Here is an 18,535-nt window from a genome sequence, read left to right as displayed (position 1 = left end):
CACTATATTTTTCATTCCCAAAATAAAGGGTCTCAAGCAAACTTAAATTTTAAAATTAGTTTCTATACCATTTTAGATCCAGATTCAGATTTAAGAATTGAAACTTTCGTTTTCTGGGGAAGTGTGTTGTATGTTAGTAGCAGATAGCGTGCATCGCGACTCCATTCATATTCGGTATTGTTTAAAACATAGACCGACAGGTAACTTTCTCATCCCGTGTTAATTAATGAGTTTTTTGCGGTTCGTTTGAAGCCATTTTTTATAGCTTAAACTCAGCGGATTTATACCGTATCCAGCTAGTAATGTCATTATTGTGTATTTGCTACTTTTTGATTCCCAAGGGAATTTCTTGTGAATACGACTTCGCGAGATTTTTCTCGATGACATTAAATAATTATTCTAAATAAAATGTTTTATAAAGTCTGCAAAGAACTTTGCATCGGTAATGACTAGTATAGACTATTTCTCAATAGAATATTATGTTTTAAAACATTCCCTTCAGTGTATATGTGTTTAAAGGAGACATAACGACAAACACAAAACCACAAAGCTCGAAACCTTTTAAAACGCCGAGTTTGTCAGTGTGTGGTGGCGTTTTGTGGATTCACAACGGGGGCTTGATGTAAAGTAGGTATTGATCCATTATTCACAGGAAATATATAATGCGAGGGAGTCCAACGGTACTTAAAAATACAAAAAACAAAATGCGCGAAGAATTTCGATTCCTCTAGAATTTCACGGTTATTTTTAACACAACAAAATCTACCCCCTTTTAATGCAATGCTTGCTTTTTGACCTAAAACACGTTTAATCAGTCTGCTTTTCCTATCTTGGCATAAAATCGACATATGGTCAACAGAGCAAGTTTATCAGGCTCTTAAATCACAAGTCCATTATACAAGCTGCTCTTAGTGAAACAATTCTTTTTACACTTTTCACAACTGGGCGTTCTTTCTATTCTAATACAGCCCATATTTGCATTTTTGTTCCTCCAATATTACTGGTAGGTATCTTTACACTGGCTGACTCCTAAATCAAAATATTGCAACTTTTTTTCGTGAGATTGACAGTTTTACTTATTAAAGAAATACTGACGCTTGGAGGAAAATATATTTGTATCATGGCCTCATAGGTATATAAATACCCTTGAATGCTTTAAATGCTGTTTTTCAACCGAGTGAAGTTATTTTCTCTCTTGTTTGACAATTCGCGATTGATAACTGTATTGTTTAAAATGATTTTTTTCTCTGGTTTTCAGGAACTAAAATCTGAACGCCGTTCTTAACTATCTACGCCGGCCGGGGAAACAATTAATAGACGACATCCTTTTCTAGGGAATAATCTATTATCATTTTACGGTTTTTTCCGACGCTACTTTGGTTGTTTACATCACAAACTACTTCACAGTCTCAAAGAGTCCGTTCGATCTTATTTCTGCTAGGGTGGATTTCAAGGCCACCGCTTTCTTTACCGCGTTCCAAAGTCATGGAAAACAGCACAGAAGTCAATTTCACGGGCTTAGGAAATTCAAGAAACACTGAAGCGGCGATAAGAGCTGTAAAATTAACATTATATGCTACGATTTTTATTACTGGAATAACTGGAAATATGCTAGTCTGTTTGGTTGTTTGCCGACAGCAGAAGCTACGCACGTCAACAAACTTCTACATCATGAATTTAGCCATCGCCGACCTTGCCGTGACCATTGTGTGCATTCCATTTGATGTCGCTGTTCAAGAAAACGGTTATGTTTGGCCTTTCGGGAGGTTTCTTTGCCATATTATTTATCCTATCATGACAATGTGCACCTTCGCGTCTGTGGGAACACTTACTGCGATCGCTTATAACCGATACGCTGCCATTTCTCGCCCAATGCGAATGCAAGCGGGACGAAAACGGGCTAAAATAACTATCGCCTTCATTTGGGTACTCTCGTTTTTGTTCGTTCTACCTTACATCACAGTTTTAACAAAGCGAAATTCCCGTTGCGTGGAGACATGGTCTGAACTCCACAGTCGACTCTACACATCGTTTATATTCGTTTTTCAATACGTTATTCCTTTGTCGGTCATTTCTCTGGCTTATATCAAGATTGCGATTCAGCTTCGTAGGAACCGCAAAAATCTGACTCGCGCGCACCGAGTGCAAGATCGAGATGTCACGAAAGTCGTTCGTATGATGGTTATTGTGGTTTTCATTTTCGCAGTTTGCATGCTTCCAAATCATGTTCTTTGGCTCCTAAGCGACTTTAATGAACATTTCCCCGAGGCTGGAAGCGAAGTGTTCGTGTGGGGTGAAATTCTTATATACGCTAATAGCTGTACGAATCCAATCGTCTACAGCATTTGTATCGAGGAATTTCGTGTCGCTTTCAAGGCTTACATCACAAAATGCTGCCGTGTCACCGACGAAGACGTTAGGCCTGTCAGAAACATTTTAGAGAGAATCTCCGTTAGAGAAAAAAGCGTTTCTCATGATAGAGTCTTCGCGAGGCAGCTGAGCCGTCGTCTTCGTACTTCGTTTCAACGAACTCAATCCTTTGAGAGTCGCGCGAGCCTTCCGAGGATCTTCCGAACTACAACGACTGCCGAATCACCTCTAGTTAGGGATAATAATCTTCTTACTCCTTCGCCTAACCTGGATACAGGGAGAACCACGCCAGAACCTGAGGCTAATGGGAGTGCTTTTGCAATAACCACAGTATGAAACAAAAGCGAGAGCGACCGGTTAGTTTCTAATCGGAAATTTCAAAGTTTGAAATTTCTCGCCAGCTTAATATAGCACAACTAAACTTTTAACATATCTAGTTATTATTTTAATAAAACCTTTAAACTCTTAAACCTTACACTAAGCCAAGAAAAATCTGCGAAGAGAGGAATAATTAATGATGTAAGTCTAAAAGTGGTTCTTGATAACTGAAGGTTTCCGTGCCCATTAATTAAGCCCGTTAATAAGTTTTAAGAAATTTTCACGGAAGCATCCGTTAGGTATATAAACGATTTTAATAGTATAGATCTAATATATCAAAATTTTAGCTTTGTAAATGCTTTGTTGGCGAAAATGATGTGAAAATTTCTCAAATCACTGTAATGAGTCGGTCGATTTAGCCGAAAGGCGATAAATTTTGATTAGTTTTTTCATTTTCTACACGACAAGGCGTTTTTTGGTTTTCAAATGACGCAAAAACTTATTTATTTATAGAGCCGATGAAGTGGTTGATTAATTATAAAAAACTATAAGAATTCTATGCTTGCAGTTCAAATAAGAAATTTTAATTTGCTTTGCAATAAATAACCGAGATAACATTTACATGTCTGGAGTTATTTGAACCTGAATCGTCATCAACATGCAAAACATTAAAAATTAAACGTAAAACTTTTCTTTTTAATTTACGAGGTGTAGATAAATCAGTAAAGTTTGGACATGTTCAGCGTGAAATTTCAGACAACTGTCTCTAACCCCAGGGATTATATAAGCGAAAGTGATATTGTTTCTCAGGAAGGGCTGTTTTTAATAAACAAAAAGCACTAAGTATTGAATAGTAAATCGGACTTAAAGCCAAGTTCATTGAATTGAACTTTTAATTAAGGGTAAAGCGGTTAGCCTCGGCTACGTAGCGCTTTGCGTGGGTAAAGATTAAATTTCGGGGAAAAAATGCGAGCATGTTCGCTTTTCGGGGTTAAATAAAAGCAATACAGATTCGGCTACATCAGACAGAATTTTTTTAAAATAATAAATTAATGAAAGCCGGGAAAATAATGCTACAATGCAAACAATATGATGCAAAGCCCAGGGCAGTCTGGCGTTTGGCGATTTGACCTATTTTCTTTTTATTGCGATAGTTAAAATTTAAAAAAATAAACTATTCGCATTGCATGATGATTTCTGACCGCCTTTAGACCACTTTCTTATCGAAAATGCCCACGTTTGATCATTTTCATATACATTTGACCATCTGTACATCATTAAAACTTTTAAGTATTTTTTTTAATTTTATGTAGTCTGCATGAAGTCAATATTTTGAGTTAACATTTTATTCTATTTTTAAACCACGGAAGCGTCTTTAGACGGAGAAGCAATATATACAGATCCTATATTTTATAATTCAAAAAACTTTTTCTTAGAAATATGTATTTTTCTTGGTTAGCGAACGACATTTAGAACATTTTACACACTATATATATCCCTAGTTTCTAGATTGAAATTTTTATTCTCGAGTGGTAACGTGCACACATAGGGGAGTCTCGAACACAACTGCACATCTTTAAATGAACACAGGCCTTCTTACACGCAGGCACAAAATATTTCGTGCATTTAGCGTCGCCCTGTTGCAAGGTGCACCAGCAATTTTTACCTGTAGCATCCTGTTTTGGGAATGATTTTCTATTTTTTATTTTTTAGTTTCACGAGAAGTAGGCTTGCTTTCTACAATGTACAAGACATTGCTACGATTTGCCCAAAAGCGCCACGCGTAGCTTGACTTGACTCGTGAAAGTGAGGGCTTAAACACAACAATAATAGATGGCTTTAAAGAGCACTTCAAAAGAAGTAAGAAGTCCAAGTTTTTAAACGGTGCGTCTTCATGAAGTTATCAATTTGAAAAAGTTAGTTAAGTTATGCGGCATGTTTCATTTTTTTCAACAGAAACGTTGGACGAAAAAATACAAAAACGTTGACATATGATCAGCGGTTTATATGCTTGACTCGTGTTATTCGTTGCTTGAATCGCCGTTTTCTACCAGGCAGCATTAATTTTTCATTCTTTCATGTAAAATGACACAAAACTGTCAATGGTTTTTATTTGAATTTATGGGCGGCGATTTGATGAAGTTTATCGACTTAATGGTTAAGGATTAGAATTAATCCGTGTTGTCTTCAAGAAACTTAACGTTTTTATTCACAGAACGATATTAACTGTGTGGAAAAAAATTAACAAGGTAATAAGTCATTGAAAGAAGGTCGTCCAATAGCGTTTGGCGGAAATTCTACAAAAGTTCCGACTTGATTCGGTGAGACAAAACAGAACTGAAAACGAAAAAAATGGCCCATTATTTCAAGATTGGTCTAATTTTAATCTTCTTTTGAGGTTGGAGCTAAAAGTAAATTGCCATCTAATTAAAAGAAGATACAAAAAACAGCTGCCTTCTTGATAATTATATCATAATAACAAAAATAATAACATTGTTAACACGCCACAAAAATGATAAATGGGTAATTCTGAATGGAAATAAGTATGTCGCTGCACTTTACTCGAGTTGACGCCGGTGTTTTAAGCATTCCAAATCATGCATTAATAATTAACTTGTACTTGGAAACAGTAGAAATATAAACAATACCGCATCGTCCACAGACTTAAATTTAGACTACCTTCTACAGCATGATAAACCGTGTACCACATGAAAGCAAGAAAGAACTGACCATTATTTTTATACGATTGGCCACACACTTTATTTTATCCACAGACTACAGAGTAAGAACCACCTTCAGTACCACATAATTAACAGTACCACATGAAGGTACTGAGGTGTCATCCACAGACACAGCAAAGACTTAAAAAGTTAGAACCACCTTGTTCAGCATAATAAACAGTACCACATGAAAGTACTGCTCAATAGCTTTCATTTGAATGGTTACACACTACCCCAACACCAACCAATAATCTAACACAGGTTTCATTCACACGTAAACGTTTAATATTGTACGTTGGCATCCTGCACCTGAAGAAAGATGGTTTGGCTAGGCGAAATATGGAGTAGTTTAAAAGCTTTAAAACTCGAAAGTTAGAATAAGTGGAAAGGGTCTGTTTGAAAGCAAGGGGCACTTAATCTTCGTTGTACCATGAAGTATATTTCAGTTAAAATAGAATAGAGTTTGGGTGAAGTTAATTCCGAATAATTGTCCTCGAGTAGCATCGTTTATAAATGAATCTGATACGTTAACAACTGCTAGTCCGAACAAAACTCCGCATTTCAGTGCTGAACGTTCTCGCTAGCTGAGTCACTTTTCTATTTCTGCTTATGAAGCCAACAGCTTGCAATGCAGTTGTCGTGAGCCCGGGGTGGGGGGGGGGGGGTGGGGCGCTACTCCAAAAAAACTTTATACGTGGAAGCCCCGCGCCGAGGTCTAAACCGCGTTGGTGTTTAATCGTAAACGCTCCAACGTTCGAAGTAGCGGATTTCACAGTGGTTTTTGCTGGGAGGACTAAAGAAAACGATTAAAGACATTAATTTATAAAAAGATTTCACAATTTTAATGAAAACTTTTCTTGATCACCTCAATTACTACAAGCTATGATATAAAGTCTTCAGGCAATCACTCACTGTAGGCAGTTAATTGTTTACATATTAAAAGAAAATTAATGAAAATAACATCTTTATTTATCTTACTAAAAACATATTTGCATGAAAAGCCAAATATTAATCAATAAATATCAAAGTTAGTAGAACAACATCCTCGTTGACTCAGAGTCGGAACCCTGACAAGTGACCGAGCCTGCGGTTTCCATGACAGTGGTTGCTAAGCAATACGACGTTTGCTTATGGCGAAAACCTGATGCGAGTCACGTGACAGCTTCCGAGAACTCGTGGAAGCTTTTGATTGGATAATGAGAATCGCCAAATATTCGTGTTTCTGTTCAAAGAGGAGTTGGAAACCGGAAGCACCCTCACCCCAGCGGTCAGGAAAAGAGCGTTGAGCGTGCGCAGTAAGGAACGAAGACTCGAGGTTGAGAGTGGAAGTTGTTCTCCCAACTTCTGCAAAAGTAAAACTAACAGGCTAATTTTACAGCAGAGTGCAACTCTGTTTTAATTCTTAGGTTAACTGACTGAAAAGTCCCTAAAATGAAACTACACGTGAAAGAGTTATTCCAACCCTGTTAAGTAAAATCAAGGCTTCTAATTTAGTATTCACCTAGTGAGCTTCAAAGTTTTAAAATTATAAATTCAAATTAAATTATGCAAGTATTCATGGTTAGTGTATAACAACAAGAAATAAAAAATAATTTTTATCTTTTTTATTTTTAACCGTTAATACGATTTACAAGGCGCGTTTATTTTAGTTGGAAGCTGGAACAGGAAAATAAAATCAATCCTTGTATTACAATCGATTTCGCGTATTTTTAAGTCTCCAAGCAAAAACACTGCTTTATTGCTGCTCTCAATTATTTTTTTTTTTTTCTTTTATATTTTTCTTTTTTTTTTTTTTAAAATTAAAATATAAAGAGGGGGGGGCATTTTTTAATTCTCACGTAGCCGAGCAATAGCTGCCCTCAAACCTGATTTTTAGTTTTAACTTAGTCGAGCCTAAAACAAAAAAGCTTTTCAAAGCAAATAACAAAGATATAAATTTACAAGCTCACTTTAAACAGGAAGACTGGAATCTGGTCAGAGACATATATAAAATGTCTTTTTTCTTATTGTCCTTTACCAAAGTTACTAAATTCCAAAAAGAATTAGCAAAAAGGCTTGTTAACATTGGTTCAGTTAAAATTTTTTCAAAGTGAAATAAAAGCTAATTTCACATACAAAATTGACCGACCTACATATCAACTATCACAGTGAAAGGAAGCTCTCTCGGGTAGCTACATTCACTTTTTACGATCTTCATCTTTAGAGGTGTACAATTCTTAACTACTCTTTTTGTTTGCTTTCTGGCGGCTATGTAACATAGCATGATGAAGGCTAAATTATGACAAAAAGATACGAAGTTTTTTTGAGGAGTTAAGAAACAAGTATTTCATGAGCACAGTACGGTGAAAGCAGCTAACAAGGCTGGAAATGTCAAGTTATCATCTAGCCTGCGAACAGGCTCATGCATGAGTCACATACAGACTCGTACCCAGTCGCTATTTCCGTGTTTCTGGGCGACTGTGTTCGAGTACTAGTCTTGGTCACACCGTGAGCAGAGCTACGAGAACGAGCGAGACAGCGAGCATTCTCGCGGCTTCGTTGCTCGCGTGTGAGACCCAAACGTGAACCTTCTCGCGCCCGCAAGTCATGATCCAGAAATCGAAGTCGAGTTCACAAAACTTGTCGAATCGTTTATTCTCAGGGTCTTCTTGTCTTCTTCTCCTCTCATACACTTCATATCGTTCTCCACATAATTAATCAGTGTTAACACGTGACTTGCAGTCACTCAACGGTATTCTACCTTTATCAAGTGCGTCTGTCATAATCAATTTTATGGTATTTTGCACACCACAAAAAAAACTACAGTCGAACTTCTCTTTTGTGACACCCCTTTAATACGGACACCTCCCAATAACAGACATTTCACCTGGTCCGAACGCCCCCCGGGGGGGATACTTCCTATAAATGGGCTAATGGGGATGTGCCGCTGGATGGGGTCGCATTTTCACGACTGGACTGACTATAATGGGGTCGCCATTTCAAGCATTTTTTATAGGGTGACTAGAATGAGGTCACACTTTTCCGGGATTTTGAGAGTACGAAAAATTCTGGCAAGTTGTGATTTATGAACGGAAATATTCGCCGAAAAAAATGTTACCGTATTTATTGCTGTTGTTCAATATTTGACAAACAGCTCCCAGAAAGTGACTAAGTTGGGGTCGTAAAAATTAAATTTACCCAAAAGTGACTAAGATGCATGGGGTCTATAATTGGCCATAGAATATGACTATAATGGGGTAGGGATTCTGAGAGGCCAGCGGCACATACCCAACAAAATTTTACCCAAGTACCCCCCCCCCCCCCCCCCGCCCGAACGATTTCAAAATTCATACAAACTCTACCTCTGCCAGGACCGTAACGAGACCTTTGCCACAGACGAGGTAAGATCTTGCTAGTTGGTTCTGGGGGCATGCCCTTCAAAATATTTTGAAATCTGAGCTATGTTTTTCGTCTTTTTATGAGGTATTTCTTGAGAAAAACCAATCTTGTTTAACTGGGGATTATTTTCCCAACAAACCTATTTTAAATTTTGGGTAAAAATTTAGACGAGGCAAGTGTCTCGTCTTTCGTGTCCGTATTAAAGAGGTTCAACTGTACTATTCCACTTTCAAATTTGTTAAAATGTTTCAGGAAGGGTTGTTTTGGATAAAAACGAGAATTAATACCATTAAACGGTAACTGTCGATCTTTGGATAGTCAGTGAATTCATTTGTCTTATTTGTACTCATTTTCTACCAAACATTGTTAATTTTATCAATCTCGGAAAGTTTCAATAGAAACTTATTTTCATGGTTTATTTTAATTAAAATTCTATGCTTGCTCAAACGCGGCTTTATGTTTTTTTACTTAAAAAAATGTTAAATCATTTTATATGACGTTCCTTTTTGGAAAATGAAATCATTCCTTTGTATGAATAAAATTCAAAATGCCCAGCATTGAATTAATTTTATCTCAAAACACCTTACAAAAGGGTTGTGGGTAAATATAACGTCTTATGGCCGGCAACATTCCTTTAGAGCCATCTTCGAGATGCTTATGAACTGTTGGACGTACTTGTCGACCGTTTATTAGTCTGTAGCAGTATATCTGGAAATATCCAATTCCCACTTGTAACAAAATATCATTGATTCTTTTCCCACGTGATCCTGAGTCGTTTTGCATTCCCTGTAGCAAATTATTTTCTGAAAAGAGAAAAATGAAGGGAGAAACGGTAAGAAAGAACCGCAGTTCCCACATTATTTTTACCTGAAGTTCTACAATTTAAAAAAACCATATGGCATAACCTAAAATTTTTTAAAACTGTTTTCTTACCTCCTTATCTGTAATCGAAGAAAACTTTAGCCTTATTTAGCTTCTAATTACTTTATGTTTACTCTTACATAGAGTAACTTTATATTCTTTCAGCGTTAAGTGTAGTTTTCGCACATTTCTTCTGTTCCTGTTTTTTAAAACTTAAAAGCGCCGCTTGCTTTAAGAATAGCGTTTTTAAAATGAGAACTAAGTTTTTGCCGAAGCTAGGAAACATTACAGATCAATCGTCGGTTCTGAATTGGGCTAATTCCGACCTTGAAAGCTACTGAAGTCGAAAGTTATTGAAACCCCCAAATGTTAACTTGAACAAACACCTCCCCTCCCCCCCCCTTCCCCCCCCCCCCCCCCCCTCCCTTTCTTTCCCTTCCCTCCCTTCCCCTCACATTCCCTCTGCTCTCCTCCCCCCTCCCTCCCCCTCCCATAACATTGTCTGTTGTCCTGTACCTTGTTCTCTAATCCCATTTCGGTGGTTTATATGTAACCTTTACGCCCATTGGCTTCCTGGCCTTTTTACCATTAGCGCCTCCGCCTCCAGCAGCAGAAGACTGGGCTCTAGAAGGCTTGTGTGGGACATCAGTGATCCGAGGGGCTGATGGGTCAATGAATGACGCAATATTTTCGACATCCTCGACGCCAGCTTCGCCGTTCTGTTTGCTGTGTGAATTAGGATAGTTTTTGTCTGGTACGAACTCGCCCTTTCTTTGCCTGAAAAAAAAACAAAAAGGGAATGCTAAAATGTTCACGAGAGCAAGGCCACGTGCTCCAAGAGACAAATAAAATAGGTAAAGACTCGTGCAAAAAAGCACTAGTTAAAGATGAATTCCAGTCTGTACTGCGCAATCTCGGCTGCAATGTTTATGTGAGCCCACACGAAGGAATGTTTACTAGCAAAACTAAAAATTCCGCGACAAACTTACCTTTTTCTTCATAATTAACGCCAGATATCCTTGCAGAACAAATAAAACGAGTAGAGGAACCTTGACGCTATTTCAAACCGACGTTTCAGGTATCGGCAATTCTTGAACGAAACGAACTGTAATGGCGGACTAAAAACTTCATGTATGCTGTCACCGAAGTGTAACGTTTCAACGAATTCAAAAAAAAACAAAAACAAATCCCGAGTCTGCGCAGTACGGACTGGAAATCAGCTTTAATGCTCAGTGCAGTAACTGCTAGGCTAAACAACAATGCTCCATGCAACCTTACACCAAAACTTTACCAAAGCTTAAACTTTGAGGCTAAGCTTACAGCTAGGGTGAAATGATTACTAGAAAAAAAGGACTCTTTGGATATCTCGTCGTGAACAGAACGCACGCGTTGGATATATCAAAGCTACAAGTAAGTTACCATGTGGTAGAGCAAATACAAGACATTCCTGAAGAGCCGTTAAAAGAATGATGAGCTTATAATATAGTACAAATGAAAGCGGCAAAGAAATCCTGCGTTTCTTAACTGCAATATCAGTTTTACCGATAACCTTTGTACGTCATTGATCACGGTCTTACGACAACCATATCATGATTTTTGCAATCAATATACTGATATCGATATAATTCCTACAGTGCACGTTAAGCTTAGAAGGCTTACTGTTTTTCACTCATACCTGTAAAATCGCGTAAGTATGAAAACCAACAAAACGACAAGCAGTACCAGGCCCCCGATTGCTGCGCAGATGATGAGGATGAGCGTCGACTGAGAAAAACCTTTGTTGTCTTCATCTCCCAATTTACCAAGCACCGCGGTTGTGGGTACTGAAATAAAACATTAAGACAAAAATTATATTTGCATTTCGTGCTAAATGGAAATGGCAAAAGGTAAAGCCTGCTGTCGTCCCATGTGGTCGATCAGGCCGGAGCGTATCCCGGTTCTGTAGTATTAAGCGGCTAGCAGTATTTCTACTTCCCCTTGGATGGGATGCTAGTCCATCGCAGGGTTAACCCCCAGCAGTAAATTCACCTGGGTGAAGAGATGTACTATGGAGATAAATTGTCTTGCCTAAAAACACAACGTAATGCCCGGGCTAGGGCTCGAACGCGGACCGCTTGATCCGGTGTCCGGCGCACTAACCATTAGGCAACCGCCCCTTACCACAATATTGAAATGGCAATTTTCCGCTATTTAAAATTCTGAGCTGGTGGCTTCTGGGCTAAGAAAAATAAAACAAACCAAATTGTTTAATTTTCCTCCTAACTTCATTCAGTGGAGTACAAATACCACGCGCCGGATCGTGTGCAAAACAAAACGCAGTTTAGTTTAAAGACTAGTTGTAGCACGAACGAAGAATTGTCTTAGTCTAAGCTTTTCGTCAGTAAGCTTTAGGAGAGTGTTAGCTACAAGTACTGGTTAGATAATTATAGGAGTAGTGATGAACTGCACATGCGCGAGTTCTCGGGCAACAGACCTGAAGAAGGTAGCCAAGGCGAACGAGAAAAACTTCGATAAAAAGGAAAGAAAAAGTAGAAATATGCCAGGAGAGGAAATCATTTAAGAATAACATATCCCAGTTGAATATCCAAGTCAAACACTTCGCTGCACGATTCATATAGCGTAAGTATTTTTCCTAACTTGTGCATGCTATGTCTGGCGCATGCTCAATTTAGCCACCGCTCACCAAAACACGAAGCTTAAGGGAAAAGATTGCCTGAAGAAATCGCACATGCGCAGATCATGACACTGTTCCTTTAACAAAGCATCGACTGAGTTAACGATGTTGACGACAGAAAAAATCAGCTCATTGCCAATAAAATTTTTACTATCACAACCGTCTTCCACTTCGTTACAAATTCCTACCTTGAGGGGTGGACAAAGAAGTCTGCAGATTCTGGCTTCCGGGAGAGGGATTGGGCACCAGTGTTGTGAGAAACGTCGAGCTTGTAGTATCAGAATCATTAGACTGCCAAGCTGAGAAGGAGTCAATTGTTATATTTAATCTATTCCCAAGAGCTTGTTTTTTATCCCTGAGAATTTGTAGCAAACCTTTGCCATCGACCACTTGTGTCTGATTAGTTCCGTTTTTAAATGACGTCACAGTAACGTAAAAAGCCGTTTGAATGTTTTGTGGATGACCCGCCATGGAGGAAATACTGTAAATTATCACATCAACGCGGGAGATATTAGCCTTAGAGGGGTTTATAACAGGGCGAAGTGCTTCCTTGACAACGGATGAACTAAGCGTTTGTGAGATTGGATCACGTGAATCTGAGTCACGTTTTGTTCTTACAATATTTGACAATGAAGAATCGTTTTTTAACAAATCTGTTTGCGGCGAACGCCTCTTGCGTACACCCTGTGTTTCAGATAACTTTTCGTTGCTAAAACAAAGAGTCGAGTTCACTGTGCATGAATCCAAGATTACTTCCGCAATAACCCGGGATACGATCGATATTTTGTCATAAAAACCCTCCACTGTAATGTTTCTCATGTTCAGTTTCACTCCTTGCTGAATATTTTTGCTGACAATATCCACACAACATGTTTGTCCATTCTTACGCGCTTGCTCGCAGTTAAAACAAACGCATGTCACGTTTTTTACTTTGCAAGTTAATGGAGCTTTCTCTGGTACAGTAACCGAAGATGAGAACGATGGTTGTACTGAAGTAAACCGTGTAACTGCAATAAAAGAGCTTACGGTAGTGGTTCTACTGGTGTGAACGCGTTGTGTTGTTGAAGCAGATTCAGTGTACGAGTCAAACGCGGTACTTGTGAGAGATGTTGAAACTCGAAGAACGGCAGTACTGGTATAAGAGGATGAATATCGATGCACGGGAGTGATTATGGACGATGATGAATGTTTTGGCGCGTTACTACTTGTTAAAGTTGACGACTCTCTAGGAACAGTAGTACTTGAGGAAGGAGATAAGTCTCTAGGAACAGCAGTACTTGAAGAACGAGATGAGTCTTGAGGGACCGCAGCACTTGAGGAAGATGGCGAAACTTGAGGAGTTTCCCGCACCGTTGAAGGCAAAACGCTGGCAACGCTTTGCACCTGCGCCGTAGTACCTGTAGAATAATGCGATAAAAATGTTGATTTACTGCGATCTTTTCCTGGCGATAAATCATCTGTGCTAAACACGTTACTCGTTACATGCAAATTGGACGTCAATCTGGAAACCGAATTGGTGAATTTTTCATGAGAGGGCAATATTGACAAAACACGCGCTGGCTCGCTTGTTCGCGAAAACATCGCGTTTTTAGACTTAACAAGAACTTTGCAATAAAGTTATAGGTGCGGTAGAGACGATCGAAGGCGCTGTAGGTGTAAAATCGCTATACAATGATGCTGCTTGTGTGTTAATCATTTTACTTTTATCAAACGTACTGATCATTTCGCTCGTCATTCTTGGCTCTGTGTTGGCTTGTACGTAGCTTGACTGCAGAGCCATCGTGCTTAATATAGTCGACATCGTCGATGTGTCGCTTGTGGATTGCAAGGTTTGCAGATTGTGAGTTTCCACTCCTTTTCTCGTACTTTGAGTGTTGCGGTTTTCAGTTTGGAGTGCCTCCCCCACAGTGGGGCTGCCTTGCGTTGTTACCATGATTGGAGCATTCGTTTTGAGCCTTGAGTACGTTAAAGCTTGACTTGTGCGTATTCCTGGTCCGTTGTCTCCTGTATGGACGCCAAATTGAGAAATAAATCCATCGTTAACAGATTTGATAGCTGTTTCCAAGGACGTTTGCTCTGGAGGCGAGCGAAGAGTTTGTCCGTAGTCTGCGCCAGAGAAATTTGGCGTCGAGGTCACGAACACAGAATGCAGTGGCGAGAAAAAGGTTGAAGAATTTCCCGTAGAGAACAAGCTAGAAGGCTCGCTAGCTGCGATATAGGGCAGAGAAAGGAAGACAAAAGCGAACAGTTGACACCTTCGCAGGATTTCCCACGCGGAAACCGACTCCTTGCTAGATGCAGGTTTTAAGGACGACATATCCAGTAAGCGCTTAGCGGGCTACAAGAATAATCCTAAACTCTCATTTTAAGCAACCGCTTGCAAAACCAAGCGCAACGTTTCCGCCAGAACACCGCGCATTTCGCCCGCCGTAGAGGATACAATATATCGACACCAGCACAAGAAAAACTGCCAATACAATATCGAGTTATTAACCTTCTACTCTTGTTCAAACAGACAGAAAAGTAAACAATCCTGATTGACACAAGTAATCCTTGGAACAGGTGGCACTCACACCTTAGCCAATAATATGGCGCCCGACAGGGAAAAAGCTTTTCCTTGATTACGATTAAATTCCAAATTCGCTGTAATTTTCATATTGCGATCGGTGGCTTTCAAAAAAATACAATTCTGCTTTCTCTCAGCGTTTTCTCGCTTCCAATAACTGCTCTTAATTGTGATTGCTACAAAGATAATAGAATTTTATTACCCAACAAGAAACCGCACGAACCGGAAAACAGCGTAAATATACATACGAATATTTAAGATTTCAAAAAGTAATCATTTACTCGTTTGATTAAATATTCAGTTTTTTCTTTTGCTTACTACGAGGGCGGGATACTTTTTTAAAGCTAGTGGAAATGTTTTTGTGTTATTACTGAATAAAAAGATCCTCTAAAAGCTAACAAATGCAATAATAAACTAGAAGATTCGCTCGGTAAGATAAGAGTAACTCAATTCCAATCGATTCTTTCCTCATTTAAATCCCTTTTAAAAATGCATTTCACTCCTTTCGTAGTGCTTTCGCTGTAATTAAAACCTATTTTCCGAATATTAGCTTATTTAAATTCACGGTGAGCCATTATCACATTACTTACAACGCAAAGAGACAAATTGTCGACAATTTTAACGAAAATTACAGGAAGGCAATTTCGCCCTTTTGCACGTAGACAAAAACACATCAGCGAGATTTTTTTTGAATAAATTTTCACAACGCATCTGTAAATATTTCAAACTTAAATTTTAATTCTTTAAATTGTGATTACCAGAGCGGGTTCTGAAGCCGCGTCCATCACAAAATTCTACGAAGAAATTGATCACGATTTTTCTTAGACATTATTTCTTTTCCATGCCAATAACATTTCATTTAACAACGCCGTCTCTTTAGAATTAAAATGATGGACATGAAACTAACGACCGACCGACGTCGACCTTCGGGAGACTGGTTCCAAATGATATAAAGCCGGCGTGTTTGTCATAAGCTGAAAGTTGTTTTAAGTCCTTCTTGTCTTTATTGTTCGAAATAGAAGATTAAAAGTATCCCTTAAATGATAAGATCTTCAATGCATTAAAAAAAACAGGGCTTAAGAGGATTTTCGAGTGGTGCTGAGAGTTCTAGAGACCTCCAAAGTGACCGCAATTCGACAAGAATCAAATTCAGGTCAATGAAGTAACATTCACCAAAATTATCAAGCAACTTTTTCAACGCGTTCTCTTATAAAGCGTCTGAACATCTCCTTTCCACTTTTATTGCTGAGTGAATGTTCTGCATTTTTCTTTAAAAAAAGAACAGAGATATAACGTAGGTAGGAACTAACTAGATATCCAAACGCATGTTCTTTTCTTCATTACCTTTCCATAAAATTTGGTTACACAGACAATGGCAAGCGAAACTGATACGTTATTTGAAATGGCTCTAGATTATAAAAAAAGAAATTCGAATAAGTGTGATATCAAGAACAAAGCCGAGTTGTAGTGAAAGAACCGAGATGCCAACATGGACGCTTTCTTAAAAATACTAATTTATTTTGCTTTGAATAAGAAGCTTTTCTCAAGTATATATATTTATAGACTAATTTCAGATGTCATTGGGAACGCCGAGATAAAGACAAAACAAGGAAATAAGGAAACATTTTTCTTATTAACTCGTATTCCAACTAGATTTTTTCCCTAAAGAAGTAAATTAAAGCCGGAATAAACGAAATTTTGGCAAACAAGATTAGCAAACCAAAGTTTAACTTTAAACTTAGAAGAACAGTTTAATAAGTCAGAAAGGCTCTTTATCATATTTTTAATGAATTTTGCCACACGTATTCATTAACTTTCCTTTCTTATGAAAAATCAAGCGAATTTTCATAAGTCAAACGATTTTATTTTCAAGTTGTAATAAATTCTACTTCTAGAATAATAAATGGTACTATTTTGTTGGTTTGACATGTTTCCCAGCGTTTTTTAAGACACAAAATAACGGCACACCGAAAAAGAGAATGCCGGAGAAGCTGTTATTTCGTTACAACGTAAGTATGTGCGTTCAATATTTTTACTTACATCAAAAGCAACGGCGCTTTAATTTATGTTGCCATAGTCAGTTGTTCTGACGAGACATCACTGAGACAAACAACCAGAATTAACTCATAAATAGTCTTTACGGCTTTTACGAAATTCAAAGATGTGCAATTCCAATCGAGTGATTAAGGGTTGGGTATTGTTCACGTTTTCACTTTTCTTTCTTTTGCTTTACGAAAAGTGGTAATGTTGTGTTAAGCTGTGTAGTGTTTTAATTTGCTGTTCTTGTTCTGAGTTTAACTCTACTGTCCGACTCCTCGGTATCCGATTAACGCTAGCATGCGACTTGTCAGTCCACGTAAATTGCTGTTTACAAGCGTTTAAATAACTGCAATTCAAGTGACAGTTGGCGCAACACGGATTAGCTAAATCCTTCTTGAAATACATGAACCTTAAGTCTGATCTGCATCGTATTTTCGTGAGAAAAACTCCCAAGACCACACACACCAACCAAACCAAGACCAGGAACAAGACCAAGACCCCAACCAAGACCAAGACCAAGACCAAGACCAAGACCAAGACCAAGACCAAGACCAAGACCAAAAAAAAAAAAAACAAAAAAACAAACAAAAAGACCAAGACCAAGACCAAGACCAAGACCAAGACCAAGACAAAGACCAAGACCAAGACCAAGACCAAGACCAAGACCAAGACAAAAAAAAAAAAAAAAGGAAAAAAAAAAAAAAAAAAAAAAAAAAAAAAAAAAAACAAAAACAAAAAAAAAAACCTAAAACAAAAACATAAAAAAAAACAACAGCAACAACAACTTCTACTACAACAACAGCAGAAACAACAACAACAAAACACAGCATCAGTAGTACTGAAGAAAAGGAGAAGGAGGAGGAGGCCGCACCCACGAACAAAAAGGAAAAAAGAGAAACAAAGGAACGAAGAAGACTTTTTGTTTTACAGGCTATAATAGAACAAGTTGGACTGAATAATTCAGGACAATATAATCTGAAAAGTTAACGTGATGCATCGCAGGTTTTACTGTAGAATAACGACGTGTCACTGTAGAAGCAAGGTCAGAGTTGAGTAGCAAAGCAGTTGAAGCGAATAGAAGCATTTAATTTTATTAGAACTGTTGATGTTAAAAGGTTACAGTCGAGAAAGATGGTATCGTGAATGTCATGAAGGAGAACAATTGGCGGTGAATGAAGGACTGTCATGTGAAACAAACGTTTGAAAACAATGGACAGACAAACACTGTAAAGACTGGCTATGTTTGAATGTGAGAGCCAAACACATAAACAAAAGGAACTAAAGTGAGATTTACGAAATAAGTAATAACGTGAAACTATTATTAATATATTAAATGTTTTTGTTATATTAGAAAAAAGCTTTTAACTGAAAATCTTAGTGAAAACTTGGCTTCATGTGAGAGAGTCATCTGACGTGGCGTCATGTGACGTTAGATAGGAAGCGTCAACATGACACGGCATCGTGGAATTACATTAGTGACAAATTAATACTTTGGGGTGTAGGGTAGGGACGGGATTTGACGCCATCCCTGGCTTGATATGGAGTCGATAGTGTAGCCGCACATGCGCGAAAACAAAATAAATCTGTTGGCTTGGATTTTACATCATA

General features: G+C 38.2%; 3 protein-coding genes across 13 annotated transcripts in view; 2 read left to right on the top strand and 1 right to left on the bottom strand.

Moving 5' to 3' along the window:
• Positions 1-18,535, top strand: part of LOC144631197 (endoplasmic reticulum resident protein 44-like) — a 106,202-nt gene that overhangs the window by 41,477 nt on the left and 46,190 nt on the right. The window lies entirely within an intron of this gene.
• LOC144629887 (galanin receptor type 1-like) lies at positions 1,074-3,341 on the top strand. The gene has a single exon (XM_078488130.1). The coding sequence runs from the start codon at positions 1,486-1,488 to the stop codon at positions 2,704-2,706; it is 1,221 nt and encodes a 406-aa protein (XP_078344256.1). The 5' UTR covers positions 1,074-1,485; the 3' UTR covers positions 2,707-3,341.
• The window catches only part of LOC144631168 (uncharacterized), a 36,945-nt gene continuing 28,573 nt past the window's right edge, over positions 10,164-18,535 (bottom strand). For 8 of the 11 annotated variants that reach the window (XM_078489560.1, XM_078489565.1, XM_078489563.1 and 5 more), the window contains 4 exons: positions 14,038-14,325; positions 12,510-13,718; positions 11,323-11,470; positions 10,164-10,424 (listed from right to left, as the gene is read on the bottom strand). In XM_078489560.1, coding sequence (XP_078345686.1) covers positions 10,172-10,424; positions 11,323-11,470; positions 12,510-13,718; positions 14,038-14,325 — 1,898 coding nt within the window. In that variant the 3' untranslated portion in view covers positions 10,164-10,171. The remainder of the gene's footprint in view (positions 10,425-11,322; positions 11,471-12,509; positions 13,719-14,037; positions 14,326-18,535) is intronic. The other 3 variants (XM_078489569.1, XM_078489570.1, XM_078489571.1) reach the window with 3 other exon arrangements.

This window comes from Oculina patagonica, chromosome 11 (assembly GCF_052425735.1).
Source record: "Oculina patagonica isolate OP01 chromosome 11, crgOcupat, whole genome shotgun sequence".
NCBI classification, from domain to species: domain Eukaryota; kingdom Metazoa; phylum Cnidaria; class Anthozoa; order Scleractinia; family Oculinidae; genus Oculina; species Oculina patagonica.
Note: the sequence above shows the minus strand (reverse complement) of the source record. Positions and strands in the feature narration are given on the sequence as shown.

Coding starts and splice junctions, on each gene's coding strand:
- LOC144629887 (XM_078488130.1), top strand. CDS start 1,486: ATGGAAAACAGCACAGAAGTCAATTTCACGGGCTTAGGAAATTCAAGA.